Source organism: Macrotis lagotis, chromosome 1, assembly GCF_037893015.1.
Source record: "Macrotis lagotis isolate mMagLag1 chromosome 1, bilby.v1.9.chrom.fasta, whole genome shotgun sequence".
NCBI lineage: Eukaryota > Metazoa > Chordata > Mammalia > Peramelemorphia > Peramelidae > Macrotis > Macrotis lagotis.
The window spans coordinates 654,085,753-654,101,688 of record NC_133658.1 but is presented as its reverse complement, the minus strand read 5'-3'; the positions used below and the strand labels follow the sequence as shown (position 1 = coordinate 654,101,688).

General features: G+C 38.8%; 1 protein-coding gene across 1 annotated transcript in view; it reads left to right on the top strand.

The window, feature by feature from the left end:
• The first annotated feature begins 13,062 nt into the window (after positions 1 to 13,062).
• The window catches only part of PLCL1 (phospholipase C like 1 (inactive)), a 417,242-nt gene continuing 414,368 nt past the window's right edge, over positions 13,063 to 15,936 (top strand). The window contains exon 1 of the mRNA XM_074215381.1: positions 13,063 to 13,742. Coding sequence (XP_074071482.1) covers positions 13,509 to 13,742 — 234 coding nt within the window. The 5' untranslated portion in view covers positions 13,063 to 13,508. The remainder of the gene's footprint in view (positions 13,743 to 15,936) is intronic.

The window sequence follows — 15,936 nt, the reverse complement described above, 5'->3', positions numbered from 1 at the left end:
GCTGCGGGGCTGCTCCAAGCTCAGCCCCCCCCCCCCCCCCCCCCCCCCCCCGAAGTACACTTGCTCTTTTAAAATCCATCTTCACTGCTCTGTAGAGACCAGTATGTGTGCCTTGTTCATTTGTTTTTCTGGATTCTTCACTGATATTGACAGGAACCTTCCACCTTCAATTAAATTCAGAAAATTGTTATTGCTGCTTATGTAAGAGATAGTACAAGTTGGGAGAAATATAAAGGTATATTAAACATAGTTAAGGAATCATAGAATTTAAGAATTAAAAGTAATCTTAGTTGTATTTACATTGAATGAGATTCTCCTCCACAACACCCCTAACAAGTGACCATCAATCTCTGCTTTGAGGCCACCAATAATGACCTTATTTACTGCTTCCTGAAGAAATTGTAATTGTTGGAAGACAAATCTCTGATGACTGGAAGTTTTTCTTTGCATTAATCCTACTTTACTGAGAAAACTGAGGTCATTAGACATAAGCTCTCTCTTCAGTCATCATCTTTATCTCATAACTCTGATCTTATTCTACTTTCTTGAGAAGCAACTTGAAGCCAACCATTGTGAACTTGATCCTGCTTCCTCTTAGCTTTTCTAGCAGATTGCATTATCTCAAAATTTCTAACTCTGCCTCTCTACTAGAGTAGAGAAAGAACTGCCTTTAATTATCAAGAAGTTTCTCCCGTGCTCAAAAAACCTAAGTTCTACCAACTCCTCAAATGGTTACCCTATATCTGTTGTGTCTTTGTCAGCCAAATTTCTTGAAAGGCACTGCCTCTGCTTCCTTTCTTCTCACTGATTTCCTTAACTCTTTATACTTTATACTCTTTATACTTTGACTCATTAACTAACTGAAAATTTTCTCACCAGAGTTGTCAGTGATCTCTTAATGTCTAGATCTGATGGTCCTTTGTCAGTACTCATCTTACTCAAAGTATCTCTTGCATTTTGCCCTGTAGACCAACCTCTCTCCTTGGATATTCTTTGGGTATTTCTAGTAATACTGACTCCAGGCTCTCTCCTGGTTCTCTCCAGGCTCTACTTATTTATAGCTTTCTCAGGCACTTTTCCTGAATTATTATCCACATTTCTCCTAAGTATGATGCTCCTCAAGGTTCTATTCTAAGACTTCTCTTCTCTCTCTTTTCTCTTTCAATTACTTTATCAAATCCCTTGAGTTTAACTATCATCTCTGTGCCACTGACTGATTTCCAGATCTAGGTCTTTAGTTAACTTCAGCTCTTTTTTTATTTTTTAAATTCAATTTTTATTTTATTTTCAGTTTTAAATTTTTCTTCTCTCTTCTCCCCCCCCCACCCCCGCCCATCTTTCTTGAGAGGACAAGAAAAGCAAAGTCTGTTACAAATATAGATGATTAAACAGGGCAATTTCCCACTTTAATCATGTCTGAAAAAGAAAGGAAGGAATGAAAGAAAATAGGAAGAAACATGCTACTGAGTTCATCTCTGGTGGTGGATACCAGGTTTCATCTTGAATACTTTGTAATTGTGTACGATCACTGTGTTGTGAACAGTTTATAGTTCTTTCAAATTCTATCATTATAGCATAAATGTTCTGCTCATTTCATTTTTTATCAATTCACACAAGTTTTCCTTAGTTTTCTGAACTATCTCCTTTATCATTTCTTACATCACAATAATTTTCTATTACTTCATATACCATTCTCTAATTAATGAATATCTTATTTGTTTCCAATTATTTGCCACCATGAAAATAAATAATATTAATATTTTTGTTTTGTCTTTTCCCTCTTTATTTGATCTTTTTTGGGCATAGACCTAGTCTGGGCATGATTGAATCAAAGGTTATGTATAATTTTATATATTTTTGAATGAGTTTATACATAGTTTGGACATATTTTCAAATTCCTTTCTTTCAGATCTGCATTACCAGTTACCTATGGGATGTTTCAAACTGTGTATTTCAGAGGCAACTCAAATTTAACATGTCCAAAACAATTCAATAAGATCCTCTGAAATCCTTTCTTCTTCCACACTTCCTGTTTTTGTCAAAGGGATGATCATGCTTCCAGTCTCCCAGGATCATAACCTTACTGTTATCCTGGCCTCCTCATTGTCTCTCTCACTCCAAGTTCCAATAAGTTGTCAAGTATTGTTGCTTCTATCTTCCACACTTTCTCTTACATCTGACTCCTTCTCATCACTTAGCTACCCCCTTAGTTCAGGCTCTGATCTTTTTCTCAAAAATTTTTTTCCAATTATATGTAAAAACATTTTTTAGCATTCTTTTAAAAAAATTTAGAGTTCCAAATTCTTTCCTTCCCTGCCCTCATTGAAAAGGCAAGAAATTTGATATAGGTCATATATATGCAGTCATGCAAAACATTTCCATCATATGTGATGAAAGAAAGCAAACAAAAACACTGAGAAAAATAAAGTTTTAAAAAAGAGTAAGCTTCAATCTGCATTCAGATTCCTTCAATTCTTCCTCTTGAGAGAGACAGTATTTTTTTTATGATTAATTCCTTTGAAATTGTCTTAGTTCATTGTTTTGCTGGAAGTAACTAAGTAATTCATAGTTGATCATCATAAAATGCTGATTTTACTGGGTACAATGTTATTCTTCTGTTTACTTCACTGAGCATCAGTTCATGCTAAGTTTTTCTGAAAGCATTCTGCACATCATTTCTTATGGTACAATAGTATTCTATCACAACTATCTACCACAACATATACAGCTATTCCTCAATAGATAGGAATTTCCTCAGTTTCCAATTTTTTGCTATCACAAAAAGAGCTGCTGTCAATATTTTTGTACATATATAGCTTCTCATTCCTTTTAATATCTTTGGGATACAGACCTAATAATGGTATTGCTGGATCAAAAGGTCTGCCCAGGGGCAGCTAGGTGGTGTAGTGGATAGAGCACTGGCCCTGGAGTCAGGAGTACCTGAGTTCAAATCTGACCTCAGACACTTACTAATTACCTAGCTGTGTGGCCTTGGGTAAACCACTTAACCTCATTTGCCTTGCAAAAACCTAAAAAAAAAAAGATCTACCCAATTTTATAGTCCTTTGGATATTGTTCCAAATTGCTCTCCAGAATAGTTGGATCAGTTCACAACTCTACCTATGGTGCATTAATGTCCCAGTTTCCCTCATCTCCTCTAATATTTGTCATTTTTCTTTTATGTCATATTAGCTAATCTGATAGGTATGAGGTAGTGCTTTAGAATTGTTTTAATTTGCATTTCTCTAATCAATGATGATTTAAAACATTTTTCATGTGACTTTAGTTGACTTTGATTTTTTCATTTGAAAACTGCCTGTTCATTTTCTTTGATCATTTATCAATTGGGGAATGACTTGTATTCTTATAAATTTCTGGTTCACTATATTTGAGGAAAATATTCTCCTTTATCAGAGAAATGCTGTAAAAAATGTTTCCCACCTTTCTTGTTTTCCTTCTAATCTTGATTGTATTGGTTTCATTTATGCAAAATCTTTTTAATTTAATGTAATCAAAATTGTTCAATCTATATCTCATTATATTCTTTATCACTTATTTGATTAAGTTGAGTAGAAAAACACCTTTAAAAGCAGAATGGTCAGATGAAAAAGGAGATAAGAAAGCTCTCTGAAGAAAACAAATCCTTCAAATGTAGAATCGAACTAAAGGAAGCTGATGACTTTGCGAGGAATCAAGACAATAAAGCAATATCAAAAGAATGAAAAACTAGAAGAAATATAAATTGATGATATTAAGATCTAACTGGTAAAGTATTGCATGCTTCCTGAATTTGCTTGTGATGTCTAAATCTTATTCCCATTTTGGCCTTATTTTGGTATATGGTCTATGCCTAGTTTTTGTCAAACTGTTTTCCAGTTTTTGGTCAAATAGTCAAATAACCATGTATTTTCCTCTATCCTACTACCCCCCCCATGCCATTTATCCTTTTTTTCTCTCCTTTTACTCTGTCTCCTCTTCAAAAATGTTTTACTTCTGACCACCTATACATATACATATATATACATACATACATATATACTATATATATATGTATATATATATATATATGTGTGTGTGTGTGTGTGTGTGTGTGTTGTTTCCTTTCTGAGCCATTTCTGATGAGAATGAAGGCTCCCTCAGTCCCCCTCAACTTCCCTCCTTCCATACTATTGCAAAAGCTATTTCTTGACTCTTTTATATGAAATATCTTAATATATTCTACTTCTCCTTTCCTTTCTCCCAGTACATTTCCTTTTCACCTGCTGACTCCATTTTTACAATATATTATACCTTCAAATTTGGTTCTCTCTTGTGTTTTGGCTATAAAAGCTCCTTCTAACTGCTCTAATAAATTAGAAGTTTCACATGAGTATTATCAGTATTATCTTCCCCTGCAGGAATACAGGCAGTTCATCATCATTAAATCCCTCATAATTAGGGGTGGCTAGGTGGCACAGTGGATAAAGCACTGGCCCCGGAGTCAGGAGTAACTGGGTTCAAATTCAGTCTTAGACACTTAATAATTACCTAGCTGTGTGGTCTTGGACAAGCCACTTAACCCCATTGCCTTGCAAAAATACCTAAAAAAAATCCCTCATAATTTACCCTTCTCGTCCACCCTCTCTATGCTTCACCTGAGTCCTGTACTTGAAGATCAAACTAAATCTTGACTCATCCTGATTCTACTATTTTTGAAACTTATAAAACAGAAACATTTGAAATTCCCCTGTTTCACTGAAAGTCCATCTTTTCCCTGGAAGAAGATGTTCAGTTTTGCTGGGTAGTTGATTCTTGGTTGCATTCCAAGCTTTGCCTTTCAGAATATTATATTCCAAGTTCTATGAGCCCTTGATGTGGATGCTGTTAAGTCCTGGGTAATCCTGACTGCAGCATCACAATATTTGAATTGTTTTGTTCTGGTTACTTGCAGTATTTTCTCTTTGACTTGGGAGTTCTGGAACTTGGCTATATTATTTCTGGGGGTTATTTTTTTTTGGATCTCTTTCTGGAGATTGGTGGATTCTCTCAATTTCTATTTTGCCCTCTGCTTCTAGGATATCAGGGCAATTTTCTCTGTAGAAATTCTTTAAAAATGAAGTCAAGGCTTTTTTCCCGATCTTGACTTCTATGTAGCCCAATAATTTTTAAATTGCCTCCTCTGGATCTGTTTTCCAGATCTGTTGTTTTTTCAGTGAAATATTTCACATTTTCTTCTAGGTTTTCATTCTTTTGATATTGTTTTATTGTGTCTTGATTCCCTGCAAAGTCATCAGCTTCCTTTAGCTCAATTATACATCTGAAGGGTTTGTTTTCTTCAGAGATCTTTCTTATCTCCTTTTATATTTGGCCAATTCTGCTTTTTTAAGGTGTTTTTCTACTCATTAACTTTTTGAACTGTTTTTTTTTCTAATTTAACCTAAACTAATTTTTAGTATGTTATTTTCTTCAGCATTTTTTTGGATCCTCTTGACTAAGGTGCTGACTTTGTTTTCATGTTTTTCCTGCATCTCCCTCTTTTCTCTTTGCAATTTTTCCTCTACCTCCCTTACTTGATTTTCCAAATCTTTTTTTGAGCCCTGAAATAGCCTGAGCCCAGCTTCTATATTTCTTGGAGTCTTTAGATGCAGAACTTGGAATTTTCTCCTCTTCAGTTTGTGTATTTTGATCCTCCATGAGACCAAAGTAATTGTTTTCCCTTGCTTACTCATTTCCCCAATGTGTGCCTGGTTTGGGGTGCTTCCTAAGCTTTTGAGTATTTTGGGGGCACCCCTGCAACGACTTCAGCATGTGAGACTCTGGATACTCTTCTGCCTGTGCTCTGGTCTGTGGATGGCAATAGGGGGCTCCCAGATTGTGAACAGGGACTGAATATTGACAAAGCACAAGAGTCCTGCCCCAGGGCCAGAGAAGAGACCTCTACAGTCTCCCCTCACCCCTTTACCTTCCGTGGGCTGAGCACTCTGGGAGCAGCTGCCATGCAGCTCTGTGCACCTGTTTTCATTTCCTGGGACCTGGGCTGGATTGAGGGTTGCAGCTATGCTGGTGGCCATGGCTGCTCTGAAGGCCATGCTGGCTCCTACCTACTCTGGTAGAGGTTTCCCTGCTGATCTTGCAAGTTGTGCTTGGTGTTTCCTGGGTTGCCAGGGTTAAGAAACTGCTTCCACTTCTGGGTGTCCAGGTGCATCATCCCAGAAGATAGGAGCTCCTTTGCTTAGGCCTGATAATCTGACTCCACTGCCACCCCCTCCACCCCCCATGGAACAGAGCCTTTCCACAATTTTCCAGGTTACCTTGGGCCAGAGAATTGCCTCACTGGAGCTTTCTGTGGGTTGTCTCTCTCTCGAAAATTTAGTTAGAGCCATAATTTTAATGTTTTTGGAATATTTTTGAGAGAGCTCCTAGGAAAAGTTCTCATGCTGCCATCTTGGCTCCACCCCCATTGAGCCAATTATGAAGAGAGTAAGGTTCATGCCTTGCCTACTTTCAATCTCCCCCCATTTCCCCCTCTATTGTAAAAAGCTTTTTGGCACCTCTTTTATATAAGATGATTTACCACATTTTACTTCTTCTTTCCCTTTTCTTCCAGTGCATCCCTCTTCGTAATTACCACTTAAGTAAGAGAATTTCCATCACAGTCAACTCACTACAATGCCCTATACGTATATGTATGCCACCCTCAAAATGATAAAATTTTTAAAGTATTACAAGCATCATCTACCCATGTAGAAATATAAACAGTTTAACTTTATTGAATCCCTTATAAGTTTTCTCTCTTGTTTATGTTTTATATGGTTCTCTTAAGTTTTGTATTTGAAAGTCAAATTTTTCCATTCAACTCTGTTCTTTTCATCAGGAATGCTTAAAAGTCCTCTATTTCATTGAATGTCCATTTCCCCTCCTGAAGGATTATATTCAGTTTTGCAAATTCTTTTGTTCTCTGCAATGTTATATTTTAAGCTTCTTGATTTTTAATGCAGAAGCTACTAAATCTTGACTCATCCTGATTCTACTATTTTTGAATTTTTATTTCTGGCTGCTTTAAGTATTTCTCTCCCTGATCTGGGAGCTCTGGAATTTGTTTATAGTGTTTCTGTAAAAAAATTCAAATTTGAGATCTCTTTGAGAAGATGATTGGTGGTTAGTTTTCCTCTGAAAGAACATCTCTGTGAATAGGAGTTGTGCTAAGGACCCACAGAATTTATAAGGGTTAAATGTATTTGTCTTCTCCATTAGAATATGAGTTCCTTATAAATCAAGATTATATTTTCTATACTTGTTCTCAAAATCTAGTATAGTGCCTAACACAAGGTTCAATAAATGCTTGTTGATTGTGGATCAGACAAATCAAAATCCACTTCCATCTATTGCTCTTTGTTCTATCCTTTGTGACCAAGATAAACAAATCTCTCTTCTATGTCCTTCAATTACTTGAAGATGGTTACGTCACCCTCTCAGTTTTCCCCAGGATGAATTTTTCCTTTAACCAATTCTTATATAAAATGGTTTCTACTATTTTCACCACAGTATAGAAGTCTTACAGGATGAAAGAAGCAAATGTTGTCCTGTACGTGTTCCACTAATTAATGTCCTTAAATGTTATATCAAGAATACAGTATAATAGTTCAGATGTCATTTGAACAGAGAAAAATGTAACAGAATCCCTCCTTTTCTGGCTATGTTCAGTTCACTAACAAACAGACAAACAAAACAAAAGCAACTTTTTCTTCTCAAATCTAACAGCTTGAAGGTTTTTTTCCTCCTCACAAACTACTATTTGGTAAATTTATATAATACTTTTTAAGTTTTTGCAAGGCAATGGGGTTAAGTGGCTTGCCCAGGGCCACATGGCTAGGTAACTATTTAGTGTATGAAGTTGGATTTGAACTCAGGTACTCCTGACTCCAGGGCTGGTGCTCTATCCACTGCGCCACCTAGCAGCCCCACAAACTATTATTTGGCAATGCCTTTTCTATCCTTTTTCTTTTTCCTGTTGCATTTTTTAAAAAAAAATCCAGGTATTGGATTATATACAAATTCTTTCTAATCTCACTGTTTAGTCTGCCATGCTAATTTACTGAAACTCGTTTTAATCCCAGAATGCATCAACTTTGTGTCAGTTGCAAATTCACCATTAATACCATTTTTGCCTTCATTGGAGCAATTTGCACAGATGTAGAAAAGAAGAGTGAAGGACAGACCTACAGTGACCTTTGCTAGAGAGCTCTTTTTAAGCAGACCTTCATCCATAAATCATTACTCTTTGGGTTAGTCATATAATTAGTTCCTTAGCCATATAGTCTTACTAGCATCTTACCCATATCTTTCTAACTTATCCATATGTATATTTTAGAAAATTTTGCCAAAATTTTGTTGAAATAGAATCTTTTGGGACCATGAGTTTAGTAATACTGTTAAAAGAAAAGGAAGTGAAATTGTATCATATCATTTATAAGTCAATCTCTTTCTCAATAATGTGTTAAAAATCTTTTTTTTTATTTTTGCAAGGCAAATGGGGTTAAGTGGCTTGCCCAAGGCCACACAGCTAGGTAATTATTATGTGTCTGAGGCCAGATTTGAACTCATGTACTCCTGACTCCAGGATGGGTGCTCTATCCACTAAGCCACCTAGCTGCCCTTAAAAACCTTTTTTTTGATAGAAATTGAAGAATGGTTTGAAGAATTTACTTTCTCCTTTTTCTTTTTTATTTCTTTTTTTTCTCTTCTAAGAAATCAAGAAAATATTTGTTCACCTCTATTCTTGTGGAACTCTCCTGTTCTACCCACTTCCAAAGATCACTAATCGCAACTCAGCCATTTTTACTTCATCCCATCCTGGTAACTTGAGCTCATTAACACATCTAACTATCTTCTTGCCATCTCCTCACGTATCCTGAATTTCAGATTTCTGTCAACAATTTTGTTCTCAATCAGCCAGAAGATCAATGTAGAGAACATAGAAACAAAACAGGAGAAATGTAGTTCTTCCTTCTCTGTGATGTTATCAATTCATGCCTTCGAAGCAAAGATTTTTTTTAAAAGTCCTCTTTGCTGTCTTTAGCAATTATCATCAGTTTAAGTTTGTTCTGAGTTTTGGACGTTCTTTTAAGATGGTGGTACTTTAATGTATTCTTTCTTGGTTACTTATTTGTTCCATCTTATGTACAAGTCTTTTAAAAATCTGAGTTGATGGATAAGTTCTTAGTCACATAGATTTCCATGCATCCATTATAGAAACAATTTGTGTTGGTGCAATAAATTTTTCTTTCTTGAACTTCCATTTAATTTAAGACCATGAGATTCTACCTATTCTTTTTCACACCTGCTCAGTCCAAATTTATATCTGGATTTTGTCCCCTTATTTTCTTTCCTAGCCTCTAGGTTGGAGTGGGTACTTCCAAGAACTTTAGAGCTAGAAGAACCTTAGAGGTTTTCTAGCCAAATCTCTTTATATCACAGAGGAGTAAACTGGGCCCCAGAGAATGCCACCTAACTAGTAAGTGGCAGAACTGAAACTAGAAGATAGGCTTCCTAACTTCTTTTTTTAAATGTATTTTTTTATTTTTGCGAGGCAATGGGGTTAAGAGACTTGCTCAAGGTCACATAGCTAGGGAATTATTAAATGTCTGAGGTTAGACTTGAACTCAGGTTTTCCTGACTCCAGGGACAGTGCTCTCTTCACTGGGCCACCTAGCTGCCCCAAGGCTTCCTAATTTCTAACCTTGTATCTTTGTCTATTTCCCCTTAAACCACAATTCATAGACCCATAGGCCTAGAACTGAAAGTAATCTCAAAGACCATCTAGAATATTCACTTAATTTTACAGATGATGAAACTGAGGTCCAGAGTCCTTTCCCATATTTGCTATCATCATGCTTCTTGCCTCATTCTTGGGGAAAGTAGGAATGGGGTCCCTTCTCTATAAAAATAAAAAAATGTAGTGCTTTTTAAAATATCTGAGTAGAATGAGAAGCACCACATCTTTGAAGGACCTTTCTGGGTCTTTCTAAGACTTATATGGGGAACAAGTCATACTTAAAATTTATTGGATCAGGATTAGGCTATTTGCCTAAAGTAGGATGAACTAGGCAATGTTGTAAGCAGAATAGATCCGAAAAAGAATTCAATGCTGTGAAAGTGTTTGTGATTTTGAAGGACTGACAAATATTAACAAATATTATAGTCAGGAATAGCTGGGAGCTTTGTAGAAATTATACATCTTTGCAAAGAAATAGGGGAAACATGGAGGATAATTTTCCTATTTGTAGGGACTGAAATGAGTTTAAAGGTCATGAAGGGGTAGAAGAAAACGTTTTTATTAGAACTCTAGAGAGAACTTAGTGATTGGAAAGATGACAATCCCATGAGTCAATCAAGGGGACTGTCTTTTGTTCAGTTTTTAAGAATTTTTCTTGTGTGTTTTTTTCATTTCTTATCTTTTCCTTTTTTTCCATCCTCACCATCAGCCTAAAATAAAACTATAAAATTTCAACTCTAAATAACTTTCATCCCAGGCTTCCTCCCTCCCTCTTTCCTTCTTTATACCCAAGCAAATAGCATATTAAGAAACCTACTTCTTGCATTTCTTTCAATTCTAGCTAGAGGGGGATGTTGTCTCTAAAACCAGAGATCCTTACATGCTCTAGTACTTATTCAGCTGCATTTATGTTTTTAAGAAAACAAAAAGTTAAGTTTTTTGTTTCTTTCTCCTGTCAAAGTTGGAAAGTCCTTCAATTAAAACCACTAAAGCTCCAATCCATACCCCACTGGGGTATACATTCAAGACCAGAGCTTCTGGGACCTATAAGAATTACAGGAAATAACAGATAACAAAAATAATAAAAAGAAAAGGAAAGAAAGAAAAAACATTTCTCAAATGGAATGTTGCTATTTACTCTAAATACTGATGTGAAATTTGTCTAAATTATGACCCCTAATTTTAGTTTTCACACAGTCTTTTAGAATGATTACAGCCTAGATCTCTCAGCTCTCTCTTACTTCTGATCTGTTCATAAACAAATTTTAACCCTAAATGTTCATTTTAAAAACAGTTTTGAATAAACCTAACTTTCCTTAGATGTTTCTGTAACTACTGCAGGCCAAACTCACCACTCTGGAATTCAGAATCAGAAAAAGTCCTAATAAATTCTAGGCAGTTCTGTTTTCTAGGACCTTTGGTAAATGTATTTTTTAAAGTATAAAGATTTGTAGGTAAAAGGAGATTGAGATTATTTTGTTGTGAGATTTTATGAGCATGGGGAGCTCCAGGTGTTGGAACTCTTTCCATAAGAAGATTAGCTGCATGGAGCAATAGAGGTTGAGTGACACATAGAGGTCATGCTATCTTCAAAAGTGGTATCTGAAAAAAAAAAGTGGTATTTGAATTCAAGCCTTCCTGATTCAAGGAAACTCAGTTACTCTTTGCAGTACACCATGTTTTCTTTTCCATCCATCTATTTGTCAATACAAATCACCATGCAGATGAGTTTCCTCTCCTAAGACAGTGTTCTTTCTATTGATAGATCAATCTATCTTTGATCTTTTATCATCTGCATTATCATCTTTCTAACCATTTAGTTAAGAAGAGATTTTTATTATAGATTTTTATTAGAGAAATTAAAAGGCAACAATTTTTAAGACTCTAGATCTTTTAGTCCTGATTCCCTTTGGAACAGTGCCTAACTGTGCTTGTTGGATAATAAGTAGAGCCTTAGTTGAATTTTGTGCTCCACCAGCTTTCCCTAAAAAAAAAGTAAGTTTAATTTACATTATTAGCATTCTTCTATCTCTTTCTAAGTCTAGACAATAAGCAAAACTGTAAATCAAGTCTTAATTCATAGCTGATTTTCCTAAATCTTCACCCTGAAAATTTAAATCAGAGTTGACCTTACCACAGCTCTGATTTGAACCCACTCCTATGAGTTCTAGTTCTTCCATTCTGTCAACTTAGAATATTGTATGTTTTGATTTGGTTTCAAATAGTAGAACCAGCCTGGTCTAATATTAGGACATAAGTATGAACAATAGTTTTTCTTCATAGGTAGTTTATCTTTATAATGGTACAATGGGAGCAAAACTCTCACTCAGTCCTTCAAGATAAACAGAAGAATTCCATTATTTGTGCCATGACAGAGGGCATAATTCTTCCCACATCCTTTAGTCTGTGTAATTCTTTGGCTTCAACTTATATTTGATCCCTTTATTCATCACATTTATTCATATTGTATCTTACTATTACTATCTATCGTTCATAATAATAGTAATATTCTATTCTATTTTATATCTTTGCAGGAAATTATTTTAATGAAATAACATCAATCTTATCTCTTTTCCTGGTGTTTACTTTTAAAAGAAGCATGTGTGAAGCTGAAGTTAACCTCTCTACTAGGGTTAGGGTACCTTCCCCTCCTTTCTCATTTCCATCACTTCCCACCCAGCACACTCTCATACATTATTTTTGTAGGCAATAATTTGCATCCTGCCCCGCTGGGAGCTGATTTGCTTTGCAGATGGACTGGACCCCTTCTCCCCTCCCCCGGCTTGTTTTATCTTTCACCTCGTTTCAAATTTCAAAACTTCCCATAACCTGCGCGAGGAGCCCCCTTTTGCTGCACACACATACACGCTCATAGATCCGTCACACACACACACACACACACACACACACACACACACAGACACACACAGACACACAGACACACACAGACACACAGACACACACAGTGTAATGCAGGAGACCATCTGGACCTATTGCCAATACAGAGCACATTCCATTCTTTTCTTTTGGTCACACCCCTCTCCACTGGGGATTGGTCACGCCGACCCCCTCCTTGGTAGTGCTCGGCCCCTAAGAGGCCCAGCGACCTGCCAATCCCCACGGGCTGTCAAAACAAGTCTTCCTCCCTGTCACAACAGAGAGAGTGGTGGAGCAGCGGCCGAGCCACTTCCTGCTCGCTCCGCTCGCTCTCGGGAGGCAGGTGGGCGGGGTGCCCCCGTGTCGCGCTCGCTGGCTGCTCGCTGGCTGCTCGCTGGCTGCTCGCTGGCTGCTCGCTGGCTGCTCGCTCGCCGGCTCGCTCCGGCTCCTGTGCGCTCTGGCGCACACTCATCTCGGCTTCAGGAGGTCCCTTTGAAAGGGCGCCTCGGCGTCTTTTGTTTGGTGGCGGCCGGACGCCTCCCTTCTCCCTGGTCTCTCTCTCTCTCTCTCTCTCTCTCTCTCTCTCTCTCTCTCTCTCTCTCTCTCTTCCTCTCCGCGCCCTAATCTTCCTTTATCTCCCCAAACCAAGTTTGCCTCCCCTCTCCGTTCCCTCGCCTCCCTCTCGCTCCTCTTTCTGTTATCCGACTGGGTAGGGGCTCATCCAGAGTGATGTCTCCTCTCGGGAAAGTTGCAGCGGCTGCCTCGGGGCAGTGAAAAGAAAGTGCGGAGGGGCGGTCTGGGGGTGCACGCTTGCTTGTGGGTGGAGGATCTCCCCAAGACCTCTCTACCCCGGGAGAAGCCCGGAGCTGGTCCCGCCATGGCCGAAGGTGCGCCCTGCAGAGAGGGTCCCTCCTCGGCAGAGGCGATCCTGGGCGAAGAGGATTCCCAGGTGTGCCCGGATCCCGCATCCTCGGAAGGACCCCCGGCCGGGGCCGCAGGGCGCCGGAGGGACCGCAGAAGCGGGCTCTCGCCGCCGGCCTCGGCCGCGGATGGCGAAGCCGCTCTCCTGGAAGCCGCCCGAGTGACCCCGCGGAGAAGTAGCATCATCAAGGTGAGTCCCTGCTGGCCCCCGGGCGGGGGGCGTCTTCCTCAGCCCTGGCCGTGGTGCCTGGGCTTCCCTTCCCCAGCATCTGGACTGCAGCGCAGCCCTGGGAAAGAGCGGGCGGGAGCCGGGGGCCAGGATGCAGGGTCCCCAGAGACATCTTGAGGTTTTGTGTTGTTTCCCCCCCCCCAGCCCCCTTCATGACCAAACCTTCCTTCCTCCCCAGGATGTTCACAGGCGCTACCCTAGACTACGAGCGACTGATTTCTGTCAATTATGCGAAGGGACAAATCCAAACCCACCAAGAGTGTAGACATACATAGTCCCCATCTTCCCTTCCCCTCCCCGTACCCAGCCCCCACCCCCAACCTCCTCTGAACGCCTCCAGAAAGTTTCCATTAACCAGCCATTGGGATAGGACCGGGGAGGTAAGGAAGGAAGAAGAGTGATAAATTCTGTTTGCAATAATACTGTTTGCTGCACATTAATCACATAAACATTTATCTCAGACTGGTACTCAGATTCGTTTTATGCTCTCTCTGCCTCAGAGAGATGGTTAGGATTCTGAACAGCAGCTTCTGAAATAGACGCTTTCATTAGTAAGAGACTTTGAAATTCCAGAATTTAACTTGCTCTACTGTGAAGTTGAAGTACCCCAAGAGCAGTAGAACCTTTGCTCTGGAGCAAAAAACAGATGGAGGTGGAGTGAGTCGTAGTCTAGAGGCAAAGTCCGGCTAGGAACCTGAGGAAGCAACAGTGGGGAGGGGGAAATTAAGGTGGTTTCCCCCCCCCCCCCCCATCCACTGTAGAATGCCTCAGGTAGTAAAGATACTGTTGTGAAACATCTTAATGAATTCTGGCCTGCTAAAATAGTCTGCTTTATTGAATTTAATGTTTCACTCTACCTCGGGGTCAGTGGGAACCCTAGGTATTCGTGGGGTGGAATTAGGGAAGGGAGAAATATACTTTGGTCCTTTGACTTTCTTCTTCTCTCCTCTCCCCACCCCCAATCTTCTTTTCCTTTTGATTATACTCGGTTTGGCATTTCACCTTGTGGGTGCATCATTCCACGATAGTTTTTTTCCTGACCCACAATAATCTTCACACCAAACATAATTGGAAGATGCCTCTTAAACAAATGCCTGTGAGCAAGCAGACCTATATTTGATTAAGATCGATCTTGGCTGACATGATGATTTGAGTCAGCATGAAACTACTTCAGAAAAAAAATGTGTCAGTGATGATAACATATGGCTGACTTTGAACTCTTTACTTCTGCATCTTGTTGCTCAACTAAATGCACATTTTCAAGATCCATGTTCAGATCTGAGACAGTGTGCTGAGGACCTAACTAGTGGCATTTTTCCAAGTTCTAAATTGGAATTCTCAGCACAAGTGTGGATAGATTACTCCTATAATACAACCATCTCAGCCATAAGTACAGTTTCTGCTCTTTTCCCCCAGTATTCTGACACATACAAGGTTAAGACCATGAAGGAAGGTGCTGCTTTAAAAGATCAGTGGGTGATATGAACCAGATAAAGATAGTTTATAGCAGTTTTGGTGATTTTTGTGGTTCAGTTATCATATGGGTGATAGCTGCTATTCAGGTTATGAACTGGAATGAAAGGGGGAAAAAGGATAAAAAAATTGACTGATCAAACAATATATACTTTTGAAACTAATAAACTTGGAGTTACAATTAGTGAATCACAACCAGTGAGATGGTTAAACATCTTATATTAAATGTAGCTACATGCAGAGGAAGCATACATCTTCAAGAGATTTAAACACATATAGTACAGTATATTATGTGACTTTTTTTGGGGGGGGAGGTGTTAACTGATTCTTCTTCTAAGGAGGCAACTCCTTTATCAATGCACACCATCACCTTTCTGCAATTTAATATTAGTGAGTCAGGAAGGACTTTATTTTATTTTTTATGTTTTAGATTTTTGCAAGGCAATGGGGTTAAGTGGCTTGCCCAAGGCCACGGCCAGGTAATTATTAAATGTCTGAGGCCAGATCTGAACACAGGTACTCCTGACTCCAGGGCTGTTGCTCTATCCACTGCGCCATCTAGCCGCCCCTAGAAAGGACTTTACAAGAGTTTAAATACCCAGGGATACATAGCCAGTATGTGAAAGGTAGAACTGAGGCTATACTGATTCAGAGCTTGATATCCACTATGAAGTATTGCTTT